This window comes from Benincasa hispida, chromosome 9, assembly GCF_027475165.1.
Source record: "Benincasa hispida cultivar pf3 chromosome 9, pf3_genome.v1.1, whole genome shotgun sequence".
Classification (NCBI taxonomy): Eukaryota; Viridiplantae; Streptophyta; class Magnoliopsida; order Cucurbitales; family Cucurbitaceae; genus Benincasa; species Benincasa hispida.
Window position 1 is genome coordinate 84,343,559 of NC_143486.1, and position 19,166 is coordinate 84,362,724.

At 35.5% G+C, this 19,166-nt stretch overlaps 2 protein-coding genes across 2 annotated transcripts; one reads left to right on the forward strand and one right to left on the reverse strand.

The window, feature by feature from the left end:
- Positions 1 to 6,199: 6,199 nt before the first annotated feature.
- ALF4 (aberrant root formation protein) lies at positions 6,200 to 11,737 on the forward strand. The gene is made up of 14 exons (XM_039041808.2): positions 6,200 to 6,677; positions 7,103 to 7,279; positions 7,397 to 7,543; positions 8,122 to 8,188; positions 8,793 to 8,971; positions 9,071 to 9,130; positions 9,277 to 9,427; positions 9,510 to 9,569; positions 9,680 to 9,942; positions 10,064 to 10,135; positions 10,239 to 10,316; positions 10,409 to 10,606; positions 11,057 to 11,108; positions 11,309 to 11,737. Exons 1-14 carry the CDS (start codon positions 6,570 to 6,572, stop codon positions 11,518 to 11,520), a joined length of 1,824 nt encoding a protein of 607 aa, XP_038897736.1. The 5' UTR covers positions 6,200 to 6,569; the 3' UTR covers positions 11,521 to 11,737.
- LOC120085676 (uncharacterized) lies at positions 10,792 to 16,447 on the reverse strand. Its single transcript, XM_039041810.2, has 6 exons — positions 15,911 to 16,447; positions 13,658 to 13,717; positions 13,393 to 13,455; positions 13,042 to 13,110; positions 12,583 to 12,833; positions 10,792 to 11,557 (listed from the first exon to the last, which is right to left on the reverse strand). Exons 1-5 carry the CDS (start codon positions 16,307 to 16,309, stop codon positions 12,588 to 12,590), a joined length of 837 nt encoding a protein of 278 aa, XP_038897738.1. The 5' UTR covers positions 16,310 to 16,447; the 3' UTR covers positions 10,792 to 11,557; positions 12,583 to 12,587.
- Between the last annotated feature and the right edge of the window lie 2,719 nt (positions 16,448 to 19,166).

Genomic DNA, 19,166 nt, shown 5'->3' on the forward strand with positions numbered 1-19,166 from the left:
TGCCCCTGTAGTTACATCTCACTCCTTAAGTACCACTGATTCCTCTAATAAACAATACAACATAGTCCAACTATGTGTGAACATCTTTCGGGCCATAGAAGATGTGTGGCGCCACTTCGTTCAAGTCTTGACATCAGCTCTTAAGGGAGCTATCTATATACTTACTTCTGCCTCGGGGAAGGAGTGAATTCCATCTTGTGTAGCTGAGTTCCCAGCTCCCAAATCAAACGAATCCCCAAAATGGTAGGTTTGAATCGGCGACCTGGCCACTCGCACCCATACAAATCAAAGGACTGCCCTGAATGGTAGGAGTTCCCAACTCACTCAGGATTGAGGTCATGTTACCTATGGTCATCCTAGTGAAGTGAAGTCTCTGTCATGAACGGTGTTATATAACGAAATGTTAACACTTCGTGGTTAGATCTTATACAAACTCTTTGTATAGGATGCCCCCGCTCACATGTCCCCAACATGAATGATCAGGATCAAACTATCTGTGATCAGTCACAATACTTGTGACCATTCTACAAAGCGAGCCGCATCCGTAGCGTTACCAGGATAAGGTTTCCCTCCTATATCCATATACTACAGACCATTTTGGTTATCACTCAATACATAATCCATTTGTATGTCACCACATACATGTTTGAGTTACATACAGATAACCAGAGATTTTATGTTTATTGGTTTGTGGTAAAGCAAATAAAATAAGCAATTGAGCAAAATATAAGATGTGAAGTAAATATCATATATTGTACAACACAAGCGTTCATACAAGCTGTTTACAAACTACAGGACACGAGACTTTAGGGCATCAACCCCAACAGTTCGTAGTTGGGTTAAATATTGTTTTACCCTTGAGATTACATCTTGCTCCTTAAGTCCCCTTGATCCTCTAATGAACAATTGGTTTGTGATCCAATCACCAAACTGAGTCCCTCTTAGGCCAGTGAGAGGGTGGGGCCCTTGTTCAAGACCTGAAATCAGTACTTAAGAGAACAACCTCTCTGCTATCCCTAAAAGCGGGTAGAAGTGAATTCATTATTGTGCCCTATATCTCCAACTATCTACCTGGTCTTACCCCTGAAATGGGAGGCTTATTGAACCGGTGTTGTTGAGCCAACCCTCACCTATGCAAATCTAATGATAATACTAAATAAATAAGAGTTCATAGTTAGCTCAGAATTAAGGTCGCGCTGCCTAGGTCATCAGTTTGAAACAGTTAGTCTAAAATAGTAAACAACGTTATAAAGTAAGAGTGACATAATTCTTGGTTCAGTCTTATACAAACTTTTTACATAGGACGCCCTTACTCATATGTCTCCACATGAACGATTCAGGATCATATCGTTTGTACTAAATACATAGTGGGTCGCATCCAATAGTGTTACCAGAGTAAGGTACCCAACCGTATTCGTATACTATAGATTGTTTTGGCTATTTATTCGAATTTGATCCATTCTTATGTCTCCATATAAAGTCCAAGTACTCATATAATAGTAATGGATCTTAGTTTATTAGATTTAGTACAATTTACATATTCAATAACAGTTTTATTGAACAAACCTCAATAACGTCTTTATTGCAAATAGAATATGTTTAATATTTACAAACTACGAGTTTTAGAACATATAACCCAACACCTAGTCCAAAAGTGGGTGTGTGTCATGTCAGATAATATGAATTTGAGTATCATGTGTTGTTTCATTGTAAAAATGCTTCAAAAGTGTGGATGCGTCTCTTACCTAAGGTTGCTAATCTGACGAGGGAGATGAGTCTTGTGGTGAGGTGTTGGTGAAGGCAGCGTATTGTCTGAACAGTGAAAAATTCTTCTGTTTGGTGTTGGGTGTTGGGCGATTTGGGAGGATCGGAACAATGTAAACAACTCAATTTCCATTGCTCTGTTTGATCATAAAGTGAAATGGATCTGTACATATGTATCTGAATTACTGGAGGGGGGGCGTATTTGGGCCAAAGGGTCGAAATGAACACTTCTGGTGATTCGTGCGGTGAGGAGAACAACATGGGTGGTGAACCTGACTGGGGAGTGGCGATGGAGGATGGAATTTGTAGTATGAGCAGATGGAAACCGTCAGCGATGGGGGTGGTGAAGACAAACGTCGATGCCACTTGTCATCCGTCCAAAGAGGGAGTTGGGCTGGGGGTGATAATGAGAGACGCAGATGCTGAGGTTTTGGCAGCTCGAGTGTTGTACCGACAGAGATCTTTTGATGCTGAAATTGGCGAAATAATAGTCTTATGGGTCTTCAATTTGGTGTAGAGCTCAGGTGTAGTAGGTTTTGTGTGGAATCAGATGCGAAAGGAGTGATAATAAAGTCTTTGTTTTTTAACCTTTTTGAGGTTATTGATGTCGAGGCTTTTCATTTATCAAAGTACTCTAATGTTATGGAGTTAAATTATATTCCAAGATGTTGTAAGAGGGTGGCCTTTTCTATGGTCAAGTTTGCTTCATCCTATCGTGAATCTTTTTATTAGACCGGTTATTATCCAGCTAGGCTTTCCCGGTGTGTTCGGGCCGACATGGAAGCTTTGAATTAATGCTATGACATTCTTGTTCTCTAATATATATATATATATATATATATATATTGATTCATAGGTATAGTGTTTATACTATCAAAATAGCATAAACTTGAAGGGAATTTGTATCCCGACGGAAGCGTGTGATCGTTTTCTTTGATTTCGAGAAACAATTAAAAAACAAGTGGATAAGAAAAAAAAGTCAAGCAACATATCTTTGCCGACCCAAAATTGCTATAAAATCTCTACTTGAAATTGGTTGTCTCCTTCTTGAATTCTTCCAATTCTATGAGATATTCTTTTGCTATGACTCTGGTAAACATCTGATTTATGGAAACCGCTTCTTAAAAGAATAAAGAGAATGAGAAGAAAATTTTCTTAAACTTTTCTAAGAAAATTGGGAGAAATATTAGAGGGGAGCTTTTAGGGTAATCGTAGAGATTATTCTGATAGAATGTGTGTTCTATGAGGGCACCCAAATGATGGAGTACATAAGTATGCAGCGGAAGAAATCATAGTTAATAAGCGTTCTATTTACACTTAATTTGAGTTTAAAAACATATATGAAAACTATTTTCAGAAAAGAGAGTTTCAAGACGAACAATACCTTTGTTGATCACAACAATTCCAGCACTTCTCCACGAATTTGGCCTCCAAATGCACAATAGACCACCAAGAGGATTTTCTCTACTATTCTACAACTTGGATTGTGTGGTGGAAACACTGAATTGAGATCAATTTGGTAGGGAAAGATAAGAGTTTTGGAGAGAAGCAACAGAATTTCAAAAATTCACCATGCACCCTCCTTTCAATGCTGAAATTCAACATATTTATGAAGAATTATCATGTAGGCACTCCAATCTTCATCTCATTAACATCTCAAGGAGCTGATTTAGTGGACTAGGTAACTTCCCTTTTTTTTAAAAGAGATCTTTTTCAAAATTAAATTTAATTTTCACAAATTTAAATTTAATTAAATTCAAAACTGAATTTTGAATTTCAAAAATTTGAAAATGTTTTATTTAAATAAATAATTAAATAAATTTAATTAAACAATTAAATATTAATTTAATATCAAATATTAAATTAATTAAACACCTAATTTAAATACGAATCCTGTTCATGTTAATTTAATATTTAAATCAATATTTAAATATTCTAATTTCTCCAATTTTGTTCAATTTCGACAAAATTAAACATTTTAATTGTATCAAATACAATAAATCAAACCCCAGATTGAATTTGAACACTTCAAATTCAAAACCCTAATTTTGATTTTGAACGTTTTAAAATCGCTCAATTCACTTATCCAAAATATAATTTTACGAGCTAATAGACGAACATTATGGACCTACAGATCATGAACTCCAACGATTTGAGATTAATTGGTTGAACTCTTTAGACCGAATTAATTAATATTCATTAACTATTGAGGCACACCACTATAGCTCGATAGTTGCACTCTTCTCATTGTAAATATATTTCTGTCCACTTTAACCATAATCGGTAAGTCGATCCTTCACAGGTTATTTGTATTTACAACTAGGTCAAAATTATCGTTTTACCTCTATAAATACATCTTGCTCATTAAACTCCCACTAATCTTCTATTTGAACAATTTATTTATAGTCCAACTAATAAACCATATCCCTCTCCACCATGAGAGGGTGGGGCCCATTGTTCAAAACCAGAAAACAGTACTCAAGGGAACCTAACCCTAAATCGGGTAGGAGTGAGTTCCATCTTGCAATACTATGTCTCCAGCTATATATCTGGTCCTATCCCCAAAATAGGAGGCTTATGAGTTGTGTTGTTGAACTACTCTCACATATGCAGATCAAATGATAATCTCGAATGAACAAAGGTTCATAGTTAGCTCAGGATTAAGATTGAGTTACCCTACATCATCGAATTTAAAATAGTCGTTTTTAACAGTAAACGAACATTATAAATAAAAGTGACTATTACGTGGTCCAATCTTATGCAAACATCTTTTGCATAGAATACTCACACTTGCATGTCTGCACATGAATGATTATAGGATCACATCATTTGTATTAGTATATAAAGTGGGCCGCATACAGTAGTGTCACCAAGACGAGATATCCAATATCATCCATATACTTATAGACCATTTTGGCTATATACTAAAACTTGATCCACTTTTATATCTCCACATAAAGTTACAGTATTCATATTATAGCCATGTATTTTGTTTATTGGATTTTTATAATAAAATGAAATATCAACAAAATTTTATTGAATGAATAACTCAATAATACTTTTATCGATAAATAGAATATGTTTCCAGTACATACGAACTATGAGTTTTAGGACATTCCCAACACCAAAGGCCCTATTTATAGAACTCTATGGAGTTTCTCTTAATCCTATTGAGATAATCTTTTTGTATAGATTTTAAATTAAATATTTAATAATATCAAATATTAATAAATATCTACCCAAATAATATCTCATATTAAATGGTTTAAAATATCTAAGTCATATTTAAATATTTATCTCTAGTAGATTTTAATTTGAATCTCATCCAAATTAAATAATTAATTATTTTAATCAAATTCAAAATAATATCTATTTTTCCTTCAATTATTTAATTCAAATTTTCTTTAAATTAAATAACTTAATTATATGGATCTCATCCAAATAATTAATCATTTAAATTATATTCAAATAAATTAATTCTTCATATCATAAAGTTATAACTTGAATTTCATTCAAATAAACTTTAAAATAAATCGTGTAATTAATTGTTTCAAATACAATAAATATTTTCCCTCATAGATTTGAAAATTCCAAATTTTCTTTCAACGTAGTTGATCCTTATTAGTCTGTGGTGAGCTAGCAAAGGACCTCTTCGACCTACAGATTATAAGCTCAAATGATCTAAGACTAATTAAACTCTTTAATTAAATTAACTTTTATTCATTAACTACAAGACAGGTCAATATAGACACATAGTTGAACTCTTATGCACTGTAGGACAAGTTGGGTCCATGCATATAATCAATATAAGCAAATCGATCATTCACGAGTTGTTCATAATTACAGTTGGGTTAAACATCCGTTTAAGTACCACTAATTCAACCGTTTGTTTGTGATTAACCATAAACCAAGTCCCTCTGGGGCTAGTGAGAGGGTGAGGCCTCACGTTCAAAATCCAAAATTAGCACTCAAGCAAGAAATAGTGAATTCTATCTCGTGAAGTTATTTCCCAACTTCTCCTTTAGTCAAGTCCCAAAATGATAGGCTTATTGAGTCGGCATTTTAAGTCACTCTCACTCGTACAAATCAAATGACTAACCTCACAGGAGTTCATAAATCACTTAGGATTAAGATCCAGTCGCACATGACTATCCTATGAAATATTAACCTCACCAATTAATAGATTTACAATGAGAGATTAAATGTTTAGTGGTCCAATCTTATACAAATTGTATAAGATAGTCTACTCACATATCTCCACATGAACGATTTGAATAAAAACATTAACCATATACTATAGACCTTTAGGTTATTTCTTGAACTTGAACATGATCCACCTCTTATGTCAACTATATATTGTTCAAGATTATATATAATAACGTTAGCTTTTTTCGGCTAATGTATAAATTAATCTTGCATCATTAATAATTAATTTAATCAACCGACACTTTAGGCCACAACTCCGAATAAAACCGTCGATACATCGTTACCAAGAATCAAATTGCCATAGAGCATTTTTTTTTTATTGCATTTTTTTTAATGTAGTCTTTGAAATGTAATTAGGATTCAAATTAGAAGAGAATTTGCAAATCCGGAGCGTCCATATAAATTCGAACCGGGAAGATCCGTTCGGAAAAGATTATTACCTCTTGGCCCGTCGAGGCGACCGAAACACCCCTGCCCCGGAGAAGAGACACGGCTGACCGAAACTTAGAACCGCCGGTAGGCGACAGAGAATAACCGGTATTGTTATCAGAACTCTGTGTACAGTGATCTCAAGGTGACAGCGGTGGAAAGCTATTTCAATGGAGAAGGCCGATGATCACTATTTGTCTAAACTTCAACTCACCGTGCCGTCCGATGATCGTCCTTCAGTGCTTCGGCTCCGTGAAATACTCGCAGCTTGCTCCAAGGTAAGACCTAGAAGTACCACTTTGAAAATCTCTGCTCAAATTTCATCCCCCCGATTTGCTGGTTTTTGGCTACTCCATTTAACTAAGCGAGAACAGGGACCTTAGTTTTTCGGTTAGGTATTGAAACTGTATCCTTGTAAAACTGTCACTTTGAAGATTTTATGCAATGAACCTCAAAGAAAATAAAATTTTCGGCAGTCGGCTTACCTGGCTGCAAGTTCTTTTGTTTAATGTGATGATACTTCTACAGATAAGGATGATGTGAATGTTTTCTAATAGTAGTGTATTCAGGGGCAAAGATTATCTGCAATCATTTTTTTCCCCATCAAATGAAACATGGTGAACGAACCCATGACTACTATTGTTTTGTGTTTAGTAACTTTGACAATGGCTGGATTTTAACAATCTGTTTGTCTATTGTCAAGTCGATTGAAAACGGAGACACCCATCAATATGAAGGTCTGGTATCTGAGCTGGTGAATTACCTTGATTCTATTTCCGAGGCTGCTGAAACAGAATTGGACAGTGGAAATACAGAGAGCGATGCCTTTGAAGTTCTCAATGAGATTTATCAATTTATATTTTCTCCTTTATTAGAACAGGTTCTGTGTGCGTGTGTGTGTATAAGTTCATCTTGATATATCCGGCATTTTAAGTTATGATTTTTGCTGCCCTCTAGTTGTTTTCCAAGCTGACACCCCTTCCCACAAATGTTGCAGGGTACTATTGACGCTCTTTCATTTGATCTTCCAAAGGCAGTTTCCAAGTTTATAAGAGTAGGTGGATGTCTGGAGATTGTTGATAGAATTATTGATAGGTTCGTTACTATGTGTAGTCCACGGGATATGCTGTCAGTTCTTTGTGAGGTACTTCAGTTTGACATTCCTCATAGTGGTAACTGGGCAGTTTCTTAGCTATTACCAAATGATTAGGCATTCAGCTTTTAGCTCACTGGTTGATGTCTGTAACTGTATGGTTTTCTTATTCCAAAATGGTTAACTTGATTTTTAAAAATGATCTATATAATTAGATTACTATTATATCTTCCACACTTGTAGTAGAGTTGAGTTATTGTTCTATGAGATTAGTCAAGATGAACGCAAATGGGCCAAGACAATCACAGACTCACAGAAAATAATTAAAATAAAATAGAAAAGAACTTCCACTCTTGATTCTAAACCTTGCTCAAGTTAGCAGGTTGATGAAAAACAGTAAATTATTTACCTCTAATACAAGGCATTCAAGTGAAAGCATATGAAGCAATGTGCTTCATAAATGAGCTGCACATTTTATTCCTAATAACTCCATGCAATGACTCTAAGTTGCAGCTTTTAGATCTCTAATATGCTTCTTTTGAGGAGATAAGTTAAACTCGTTTTTGATTAACATGGTGGTTTAATTGCATATTCTAGTTCTTCACAAAAAATTATTGCAATTGCTTCAGGCATTGGATTTGCAGACGACCAAAGCAACCAATTGCGTTGCCCCTTTTTTAAGTGGGCTCTCAAAAGGTAATAACTACATAGTAAGTATCTTTGTGGGCAGGGTGGTTGGATTGCTAGCTGTAAGCCTACTTCCTCACAATCCATTTAATTGCCAAAAATGAGAACGATTATGAGAAATATAACCCAAACGCAATAACAACCAACAATTTTGAAAGCACTGGCAATCTCTCCCAACCCTAGAACTACTGTTCTATTCAAAATACGAGTTTGAAAAAGAAAAGCCACAACACAGACAGCTTATAATACTACTAACAGACCAACAAATGTACTAACAACATTCCTACGTCCCACTAACTAGTGATCCCTTGTCCGATTCCATTATTACACCTCCTAGAGTAAGTATTGAAAATTGGGGACCTGACCCCACGTTTGATGGTCATCATCTTCTGTGGGAGGACGCTGGCACTATGATCCTTGAATTCAGCTACATGATGTATTACTGAAAATAAATGTCATCCTTCACCCTTCCACACTTTTTGTGTAGTATTAAAGTGAGGCATTATTTGTCCATAGGGTTTGCTCATGAAGCCTTTAGTTTAAGATATATTTATCTTTCTCTTGAAATTTTTTAATATATTTTTAAGTAGCACTAAGACAAATTGGTTTCCAGTGATTTGTTCAATTCAGAGGCGTCATTTTGAGCAAATAAAAGTAGTTGTTCCTGTTGTCCTCAATGCACTTAAAGCAGTGGATTTTGAAACAAGTGAAGGGGATGTGAAGTGTGACACTTTATATGGCAGAGCGATGGACATTGCCAGTTCCATCCAGTCAGTATGTGAAAAGTTGCTGGTATGTGCTGTTTTGATGTGATATGGTTCTTTCTTTCAATGATTTGCCTGATGTTTCAACTATTCCCGACTCCCGAGGATTTTCTAATATATGATACAGGATGGCAAAGTACAGGAGAAGCTCCAATCTCTGCTTGGTCTCTATGTGTTGCAAATCATGGTATTTGTCCATTCAAATGAAATTTTGCAGAGTTCGTTCATGAAGTCATGTCTGGGTTCTCTTCCCCACCTTCTCTCTCCTTGTGCTCAGAGTTGTTGGTGCCACTGGTTTGTGTCTCAAATGTCAAGTGCATGATTGTAATGCAGGCTCTCTTTTCAGTCGGCATGAACCATGAAGTTTCAAGCTGTCTTCCTTTCGTCTCAAATTTGTCATGCTTTCTTCCATTCTGTGGGTTTTCATATGCTGGTCTTATCAATGGATCTGATATTGACAAAATTTCTAACAACGTTATTGGAGGTAAACCGAGCTACTTTTTCTAGCAAGGTTGTATTTTTTTTTCTAATCCATTGATCATTCCTTGTTCATTTTTTGTACCTAGAGGATGAAGATGATTATATGGCTTGTTTTTCCTACATCAAGCACGGTGCATGTCTTTCAGGTTTGTGTTCATTAATTTCAAAGAACTCCTTGCACACTTAAATGAAAGGTTCTATGCCGTTGCCTTCTTTTTTGTTTCCCATCTTTTTTTCTATTGTTTTATTCGTGCAGTTCTTTGGGGATTTATTTCTGAAGAGGTTGCTCAAGCTGCAGAAGAAAAAATGAGTGCTCTTAAAGATAAACTGACAACCAAACAAACTGAAAGATGGCAAGCTATAGGCATGTTCAGGCACATACTCTCTTTTGCCGCTCTGTCTTGGAAACTAAAGAAACACGCTATTGACTTCTTGCTTTGGATTAATGGGTCTGAAAGTTTAGATGACAAACAAAGTGACTACATATCGTATATGCCTAGTCTATTTGCTGCTTTGCAGGTAGTATTTCATGTTCTTCAGATCTCATATGGAGCACTCAACTTCTTTACTTTTTATTATTATGTATAGAGTCGGGTGAAGATTGTCTAAACTCTTCTTTGTTGGTCAAGTTGCGTTTCAGGCTGTGCAGATAATTATCATGTATGCACCAGATACAATACTTAGGAGGAATGGGTTTGATTTATTTAAAAAGGTGAGTTTCTTAAGTTATGTCTGTTGTCTCTCAAAGCTAAGTTCAATACGGTGCAATTTTTCTATGAGGATATCAACTGATTGAGTCTAACTACCATAACCAGTTACTTGCTGATATTCCATATTCTCAAAGGTTCGACATGTTAAGAGCTCTAATTGTGAATAGTGACTCTCCCTCTATGGTAAACCTAATCAAGCCTCCCTTTTCAGTTAAATGTTAATGAGCGCAGGTTCTAGCAACATCTCTGACCTTATGGTTAAAACTTCAAAATAGGTTGCACTTCTTTTAGATCTTGTCAAAGGAGAAATGCATACAGAGCTTTGCCGGAAAAGAGCAACTGAAATTCAGCAAATTGATACCGAAGCACATCCAGAACCATCATTTTGGACTGCAAGTATCCTAGAATTGGTGGAGCAGGTTTTGAGGCCTCCAAAAGGGGGTCCTCCAGTCCTTCCAGAGCAGAGTGATGCGGTAAACAACTATATAACAAAACTTTCTTGCCCTTTCGTACTATTTTCGCTCTACCTGCCCCCATTTCACTTTCTAAAGCCATATATTCCTGTGATTTGTTTTCATTTTTACTAGTTTCACCCTTGTTCATCAATTCTTCCCATCTTCAAGTACATACAATCATGCATATTGGACACCTCTATCACTGATGCAACTCTTAAATTTAAGCTTTAATGGATAGTGATGTCCATGCTTAGTGATTACGTATAATTACAGGAAGGTCTTTTAAAATGCAAAATAATACATGGAGAATACATATGTGCTTTACATCCTCTCTGTCTGTTATGAAAAGGGAGCTTGCTGAAGGGTGTGAAGCATTTGAGTTCTGGGCTAGAAATTACAAATGAAGAGTTTGGCTTTTCTTCATCTTGGTTCTATATTATTCGGTTAAAAACTTTTCATGTGGTACAGGTTCTTTCAGCCCTCAATCTACACCGGTATGTGCTGATAACAGAGTCAACAGGTATATCACTGTTGAATGTTAAATATTAGTGCCTTCTGGTATTAGCATCATTTTGCATATGCCTTCTAGTAGATAATTTAGAATTTGTCCTTTCCTACGGCATAGAAAGGCTGGCCAAACTGAAACTGCTTGAACATATGGATTCTTAATGTTTAACTACTATTGATGATTGTGAATCATGATCAAAATTCATGGAACAGGAAATACAAACTATACTGGAGTTTTGTTGAAGAGCAATTTGCAGAAATCCTATAACGAATGGCTTCTACCTCTCCGAACGCTAGTGACGGGGATAAAGTCGGAGAACAAGACCGACTATGATCAAATAATGGTGGACATGGAGTGTGCCTTAAACCCAGTTGAGCTCGTATTATATCGTTGCATCGAGCTCGTCGAAGAGAAGTTGAGATGAATCTCAAAAACTGGTGGAGACCAAGTCTTCATTTCTTCTACACAAGATGTTTCATGTTTTCAGTAAAAAATGGAAGTGCCAAACGTCTTAATTTCTACATAAGATAATTTCATGTATAGTCAAAATGAAAACAAAGGACAGTCAATTGGAAAAGTCCATTTCCCAGTTTTGAAAGACGTTGCCGTTTTATTTATATTAACTTCAACCTTATCTTTCATGAATTGACTTAATGTAAGAAACTGAATTTGAGATGCTAGCTGTTAAGAATATATCAAGTTAAGTGATAATTTTAGAATGTACCAATATAAAATAGTCAAATTAAATTTCTTAAAAGTGTAGCCAAAAAATTTGCAAGAGTCTTCCCTGAAATTTATGTTGATTTTAGAAATAAAGATCAAAATGATCCCTTTCAAAAATACAAAAACTGAAATCGACATTTTAAAAGGATCAAAATGAATCAAAATTTAAAGTAGAGACCAAACAAATCAATATTCTCTTCAACATATAGTGCCTCTATATTAAAACATGTAATACACGTTCTCTCATGTGGGTTTTTCATTGTTAGAACCATCTGTGATTCAACACTTATTCTAATCAATTGTGCTATAATGCTTTGCATTAAGGCACTTTTGTGTGAACATACATAATGAGTAAGAAAGCACTAAAAGAAGGAAGGCGCAGTAAAGTAGAAATGGCCAAAAAAAATAATTTTTATAACAAAGTCATAAAAAAAAACAAATTCCGTGACTATGTACCTATAATAAACGCTACAACGAATGAATCAAACCCTACACCATTCTAGAGGGATTCAACAATTTGTTTAACCCACAGAATTACAGCCTTCACAAAGAAAAAAAATTGTAGAAAACAGGAATTAACAAATGCTAATATAACAGTCTGGTTGGGTCTTCTACAAGATAGCAAACTTTTTTGCCATCAACAAATTGTAAAGCCATTGGGGCTCATGACTTTACTTATCTGTGCCTGCCAGCTTTAATTTCACAGAATCCTTCCACTATGTCATATTAGAGAGCGAAAGAGAGAGAATTAATGTATTTTCACCTTAGTCAATCTTCTGAGGGTGTCATATTTAAATCTGGTAAGAGAAAGCCACAATCTTCTTCGGTTGATTTGCAGTTCTTCTGTGATTGAGCCTCGAAAGAACCTGATCCTGATGCTGTGAATGGCAATGTAGGAGAAAATTTTTCAATATTTGAGCTTTCCCTTTGATGGGTTAGTGTGGATGTAGATTCTTCTGGCATCATGTTGGAGTTTGTACTGAATTTCTCTGTGTATTTCAAGTTGAAATCCACCTGCATAAAGTAGGATTTTTTGTTCTTAGAAGCCTAGTAATCAAGGAAGAGAATATTGGGTGTGAAACGTCAACATCTTTGAAACCCTTTTTCTGTCTATCTTTTTATAACTTTACAAAGGCAACAAGACAATAGCTCAGATGTTCATGGAATATGAAAGCAGACATATCGAAGATAAAAAAAAAAAAAAAAAAAAAGGCAGAATTACCTTCATTTTCTTCAGACTCTCATTCTTGGCTCTTTGTTCTTCGAAGTTTGCCCGTAGAGTGGCCAGTTCCTGTTCAAAAAGTAAGTTAGGTTCTCAAAGACAAAGGATGGTGCAAACAAGAAAGAAAAGGCAACAGCCCCTAATTTGTCTTATATTGAACAAAATATATATATAAAAAAAAGTTTAGAATACAAAAATATATAAAAGAAATTATAAATTTAAAGTTCTTTATCCCAGAACAAATTCTAGAATGAAAGAATTATACATACATATGAAGTATGATATTAAAAAAAAAAAAAAAAAAAAAAGGAAGAAAGAAAGTCAAAGAGGATAACAAAAGAAGATCCATACCATTTTTAGATGAAGTTTCTCCTTCAAAAGCATGCTTTCCTCTTCCTTAAGTTCAGCAAATGTCTGGAAAACAAACAAAGAGAATACGTCATCAAATAAACGCAAAAAAAAAAAAAAACTTCGTTACTGTCTTAGATATACAGTTGGTTGTTGAACCATTCATCCATCAAGAGCAAAGCAAGCCAACAACTCAATTAAAGTCAATAATAAACAAATGCTTGGATTATACGGCCATACAGAATTGATTTTTCCCAAAAGAAATTACCTTCTTTCGTCTTAGCCTCTTTGTAGTATTACCAGCCACCGACTCATTTCCAGCAGCACCCTGGAAAACAAACCCCAAACCTATTAAAATAAGAATCAATATTTATAAAACAACTGACACAAAGTGTATCACTAGGAACCAATATCACCAAACAATTAGCATAAGGTTTAAATCAAGTCCAAACCCAGTAACAAGAATCGATATTACAAAACAACTCCAAACATATTGATAAGGATCATTATCACAAAAGATCAATATTACAAAACAACTCCAAACATATTGATAAGGATCATTATCACAAAAGATCAATATTACAAAACAACTCCAAACATATTGATAAGGATCATTATCACAAAAGATCAATATTACAAAACAACTAACACAAACTTTAAAATCAACTCCAAATATATTGATGAGGACCATTATCACAAAACAATTAACAAAATGCTCAAATCAACTCCAATTATCAAACCCAATAATAAGAATCAAAATTACAAACATATTAACAATAATGAATCGGCATTGGTACAAGAAAAAAAAAAGAAGTAAAAATAGCACAAAGTTTGAAACAGATCTATTTCTCTCTTCCCTCTCCTCCTACTGAGAAAGAAAGGGGAATACTAGATACATATATATTTATGTATTCTTTCAGAAAACAAGAAGCATATATATTTAGGTATGTAGTATGAAAAATTTTCTATACCACGATAGAATTAGAATTTTTTTTTAAAGATAGGTATTGTTTGGGATGTTTATTTTTGGAAACAAATTAGGACCCAAATTCACATTTACCAGAATCACACGCCACATCATGAATTCCACGTGGTCACTTTAAGATTGCGACCATACCCGAACCCGTCTCATGTCTTGCTTTCCCACCTCGCGTGACTTGGTCACGTGGATCTTCCTTTTCCTCTTCTCAGCTCAACAACTTATAAAAACAATTCTATTTATAAATATATTTATATGTCTTCCCCCAACCATTTTCACGATCCAAATTCAAATTCGTTATCGAATATTTCTGTTATTCTACTTCTATCCATTAATCATAAACAAATAGGGTAGTTTCCATTTTCTAATTAAAAATATTTCAAAAAAGCGAACACAGGAACCAACCGTGTACCATCGCCACACCTGATAATTACTCCCTCCCCAGATAACAAGTCTGCATCAAACCTAACGCAGACCTATCTTCTCTTGCGAGCGTTTCTTCTCTTACCTGATCCAATATGGGACCTCTCACTTGGTAGCGTCGTCGGCGGTCGAATCTGACCGCTGGTTCGAGCAGACCGGCTCAGAATGTGTTGATGTGACCAAAATACCCTCGCGGTTGGTGATGAATCTTTTCCGCGTCGAGTGGTAGTAAGGTCAAAAGGAGGGGAAAAAGAAAGGACAATGGCTGTAGGGAAGAAGTTTCGAGGCGTTTGCTATGGTCCCTGGGTAGACCGACCGTCGGCGATGGAAGAGAGTTTATAAAATCTCGTGCGTGACGAAACAGCGACTCGATGTATGATTTTGAAAGGTTTGGAATCTAGCGAGGGATGTGAAGGGCGTTTTGGTCAATTTGAAGATATAAGGGATTTGGAGTCGAAAAAACGGAGCTGAAAAGAGGCGAGAAGAAAACGCTAAGTATTTTCAACCAGCGTCCATTCTCTGACCTGAAACGTGGAAATTTTTGGAGAATCTAGTAGTGTATTTGTGGATTTATGGTATTAAAGAGCGGTTTCTCGACGGTGATTTGTGAGGATTGTCCACCATTGATGGAGAGAATTGGAAACTGTTTGGTGAAGTACAGAGCGGTTATGGAATTGAGAGATTTGCAGGTGTGTGAGTTCTGAGAGAGGAACTTCGTTTCGGTTAACTGATGAAAAAAATAAGGAAGAGGAAATCAGGAGAGATTTCACAATACGGAATCAGATTCTTGGAAAAACAAACGAGAAAAACGGTGACGATACAATATACAAAGCTTCTCCGAGATAAGAATGTTTCATTTGAGAATCCACGCCGCCGCCGGCCGCCTAAAATCCGCAGCCGACACCACCGCCGAGAAAACAACATAATTAAGAACGCCGGCGTTAAGATTTGAGAGAACTCGTAAAAAAAATTTTTTTTAAAAAAAAAAAGACAAAAATCAGAAAGATCGGGAAGGCAAATCACGCAGAGCCGAGAAAAGAGACGAAAGTACAAAAATCCAAAACAGACGGCATAAATCACAATAGAGAATGGGAAGAGAATCGAGAAAGAGTCAAGAACCTTAAATCTGGAAGCAGCCTGAGAGAGAGTAGCAGGACGGCTCGAGTCCTCAAAACCATCAAGCGTAGCAGAAGGAGAAGCTCCACCACTCCATGAAAGCGGAGTGGTAGGACTGCATCTAGTGGAATCAACATCCTTATTATTCCTGTGCAAGACAACATCGCCACATCTGACCGCCACCGTAGCCATAGCAGACGCTGCCGCCGCCGCCGTGGACGTGGCCGTGGCCGTGGACATCCTGGACCTCGGTTGTCTAATCCCCCATGTAAAGGGGACCGTCACAGGAAGAGGAGATTTAGAAGGCAAGACAGCCTGCGACTGCTTCAACCTAAACAATAACTCAGCGACGAGGGTGTCGTCGGCCATGGCAGCGGTAAGCCATTGGTCGTCGTAGAGCATGATCGGCGGAGAGAAAAAAGGGAAATGGGGGAAGAAGAAGAAGAAGAAAGGGGAATCAAAGGAGAGAAAGAGAAGAGAAAGAGAAAGAGAAAGAGAAAGAGGGTGGCGGAGAGAGTAAAGGAGCGTATAAATATTGGGGGAGAGAATGAAGGGAAGGGAAAAAAAATAGATAAAAAGAGAAAGAAAGGGAGTGGGGTTTGCTATGTGGTGGTTGTTCAGGTTTCCCTTCTTTGTTCCACTTCCTTGTCAGCTTCGGCGTGGGCCTTCCACTCTCACTCTTTTTTCTTTTCCTTTTTCTTTTTTTCTTTTTTCCTTTTACAAAATTTCTATTTTAATTTAAATTAGCTCTTGGATATGTGGGGCCCTTAGACGTAAAAGTGACAGCTTCCATTACTGTTTCGGGTTTTTCCGTAAACCCGGACCCTAATTTCTCATTTCCCTCACCGCTTTTTCCTCCTTATTCTTCTCCCACTCCCACCCCTCAACTACTCGGGTCGGGTCGGCTTTGGATTAAAACTATCATTTTGGTCCCTTCTTCTTTAAAATATCTCATTTTAATTTTTACCACAAATCTTAAATTTATTATTCTTTTTTTTTGTCTAATTTCTATTTGGTTCTTATGCTTTAAAATATTATACATTTTGTTCTTAAATTTTGATTTTTGTTTCAATTTAATCCTTAAATTTCAAAATCTTCTAATTTCACCATCGAAATTTGAGTTTTGTTTCAATTTAGTTCCTACATTACAATATTTTACATTTTTAACTTCATTTTTTCATTAAATACTCACTTCAATTATTGACATCAATTTCTATTAATTAATTAAAAATAGTCCTGGAGTGAACTTTTAAATTTAATTTTAAAAGTGATAAAAAAAAATAGTTGAACTTAATTAATTATAATTCTTTTGATAATTTTTAATTTATTAACATAAATTAACACTAAAAATAGAAAATGAGTATTTAGTGAATAGTCGAGGTTAAAAGTGTAAATCTCGAAACATAGAGACCAAATTGAAGCAAAACTCAAATGTTAAGGGTAAAATTGTAACATTTTGAAACTTATGTACTAAATCGAGACCAAACTCAAAACTTTAAAACCAAATGTATAATATTTTTTAAACCTATGACTAGATAGAAACTAGGCCCGAAACCTAAGGACTAGATAAAAACTAGTCCCAAAACCTAAGGACCAAAAAGATATTTTTCTCTTTCATTTTTATTGAATATATTAAATAATAATTTTAATGTTAAACAAATATGTAAATGTGTTTTCAAATTATAAAGAATTGGAAAAAAAAATAGTTGTAAAGATTAAATTTAAGATTTATTGAAAGTATAGAGATTAAAATTGAACTTATATGAAAGTACACGAGCTAAAATGGTGTTTTAAAATATTTGATGTAAATGTTAGTCTTAATTGTGTTGTTACATTTTCATCAAAGTGTTGTAGGAGTACATTTTTACATTTTGATGGATTTGACATATATTGAAGGGTTGATGTCAATAACCCCTACTGAGCTAAGATGTGACATTGTGGACCTGTAGATTGAAACTTCAATGGTAGTTGGATAATTAATTAAACTCTTAAATTAAATTACCTAACATTCATTAACTGTCGGTCACTCCACTAAAGATCGATAGTTGTACTCTTCGTACTATAGATATATTTTTGTGTCAATTGGATATAACCAATCAATGGTGTGCCTTCACAAATCGCTCGTAAGTATAGTTGGGTCAAAATTACCGTTTTACCCCTATAGTTACATCTAGCTTCTTAAGTACCACTGATCCCTCTAATAAACAATAAGTCATAGTTCAACTATGACTAAACTCCTCTTGGCCCAAGAGATGGTGTGGCGCCACATTGTTCAAGCCCTGGAATCAACCCTTAATAGAGCAATATATCTACTTACCCTGACATTAGGGAATGAACGAATTTCGTCTTGTGTAGCTGTGTTCCCAGCTCCATAATCAGACGAATCCCATAAAGTGCTAGGCTCATTGAGTCGGCGATCTGGCCACTTTCATCCATACAAATCAAAAGACCACCTTTATAGGCAAGAGTTCACAACTCACTGAAGATTCAAGTCATATCACCTATGATCATTCCGATGTAATGTAAGTCTCTATTATGAATGGTGTTATATAATGAGACTAGTCATTTCATGGTTCGGTCTTATACAAATTACTTTGTATAGAATACCTCTACATATCTCTACGTGAATGACCAGGATCAAATGATTTGTAGCACTTTACAACAATTGTAACATCTACAAAGCGGGTCGTATTTGTAGTATCACCAGAATAAGGTCTCCAGTATTATCCATCTACTAGAGACCATTTGGGTTATCACTTAAACATAATCCACCTGTATGTCTCTACATACATGTTTAAGCTACAGATGATAACATTTGATGTTAGTTTATGGGTTAATGCTACTAAATATTGAATAAAATATCTCATATTTTATTAAATAAATAAAATGTTTGTATGTTCAATTCTAAACTACAGGATCCATGAGATTTAGGACATCAACCTCAACAACCACCCACTTGTCTTGAAGCTAGTGTACATCATAGAAGTCATACTAATATAAAAATACACATAAAACAATAAAATAGGCTATAATACGCGCCTGGTACAAAATCTTCCACTTGCCCTAAACTAAATGTGGCCTGTCCTGTAGACTCATACGCTAAAGGTGACCCTCAAACACCTTATCCGTAAGGAAATTTGTAAATGGATCAGCAACGTTGTGCTCTGAAGCTACTTGTGTGACAATCACGTCCCCTCGATGCACAATCTCTTAGATGAGATGATACTTTCACTCTATGTGCTTCCTGCGCTTATGACTT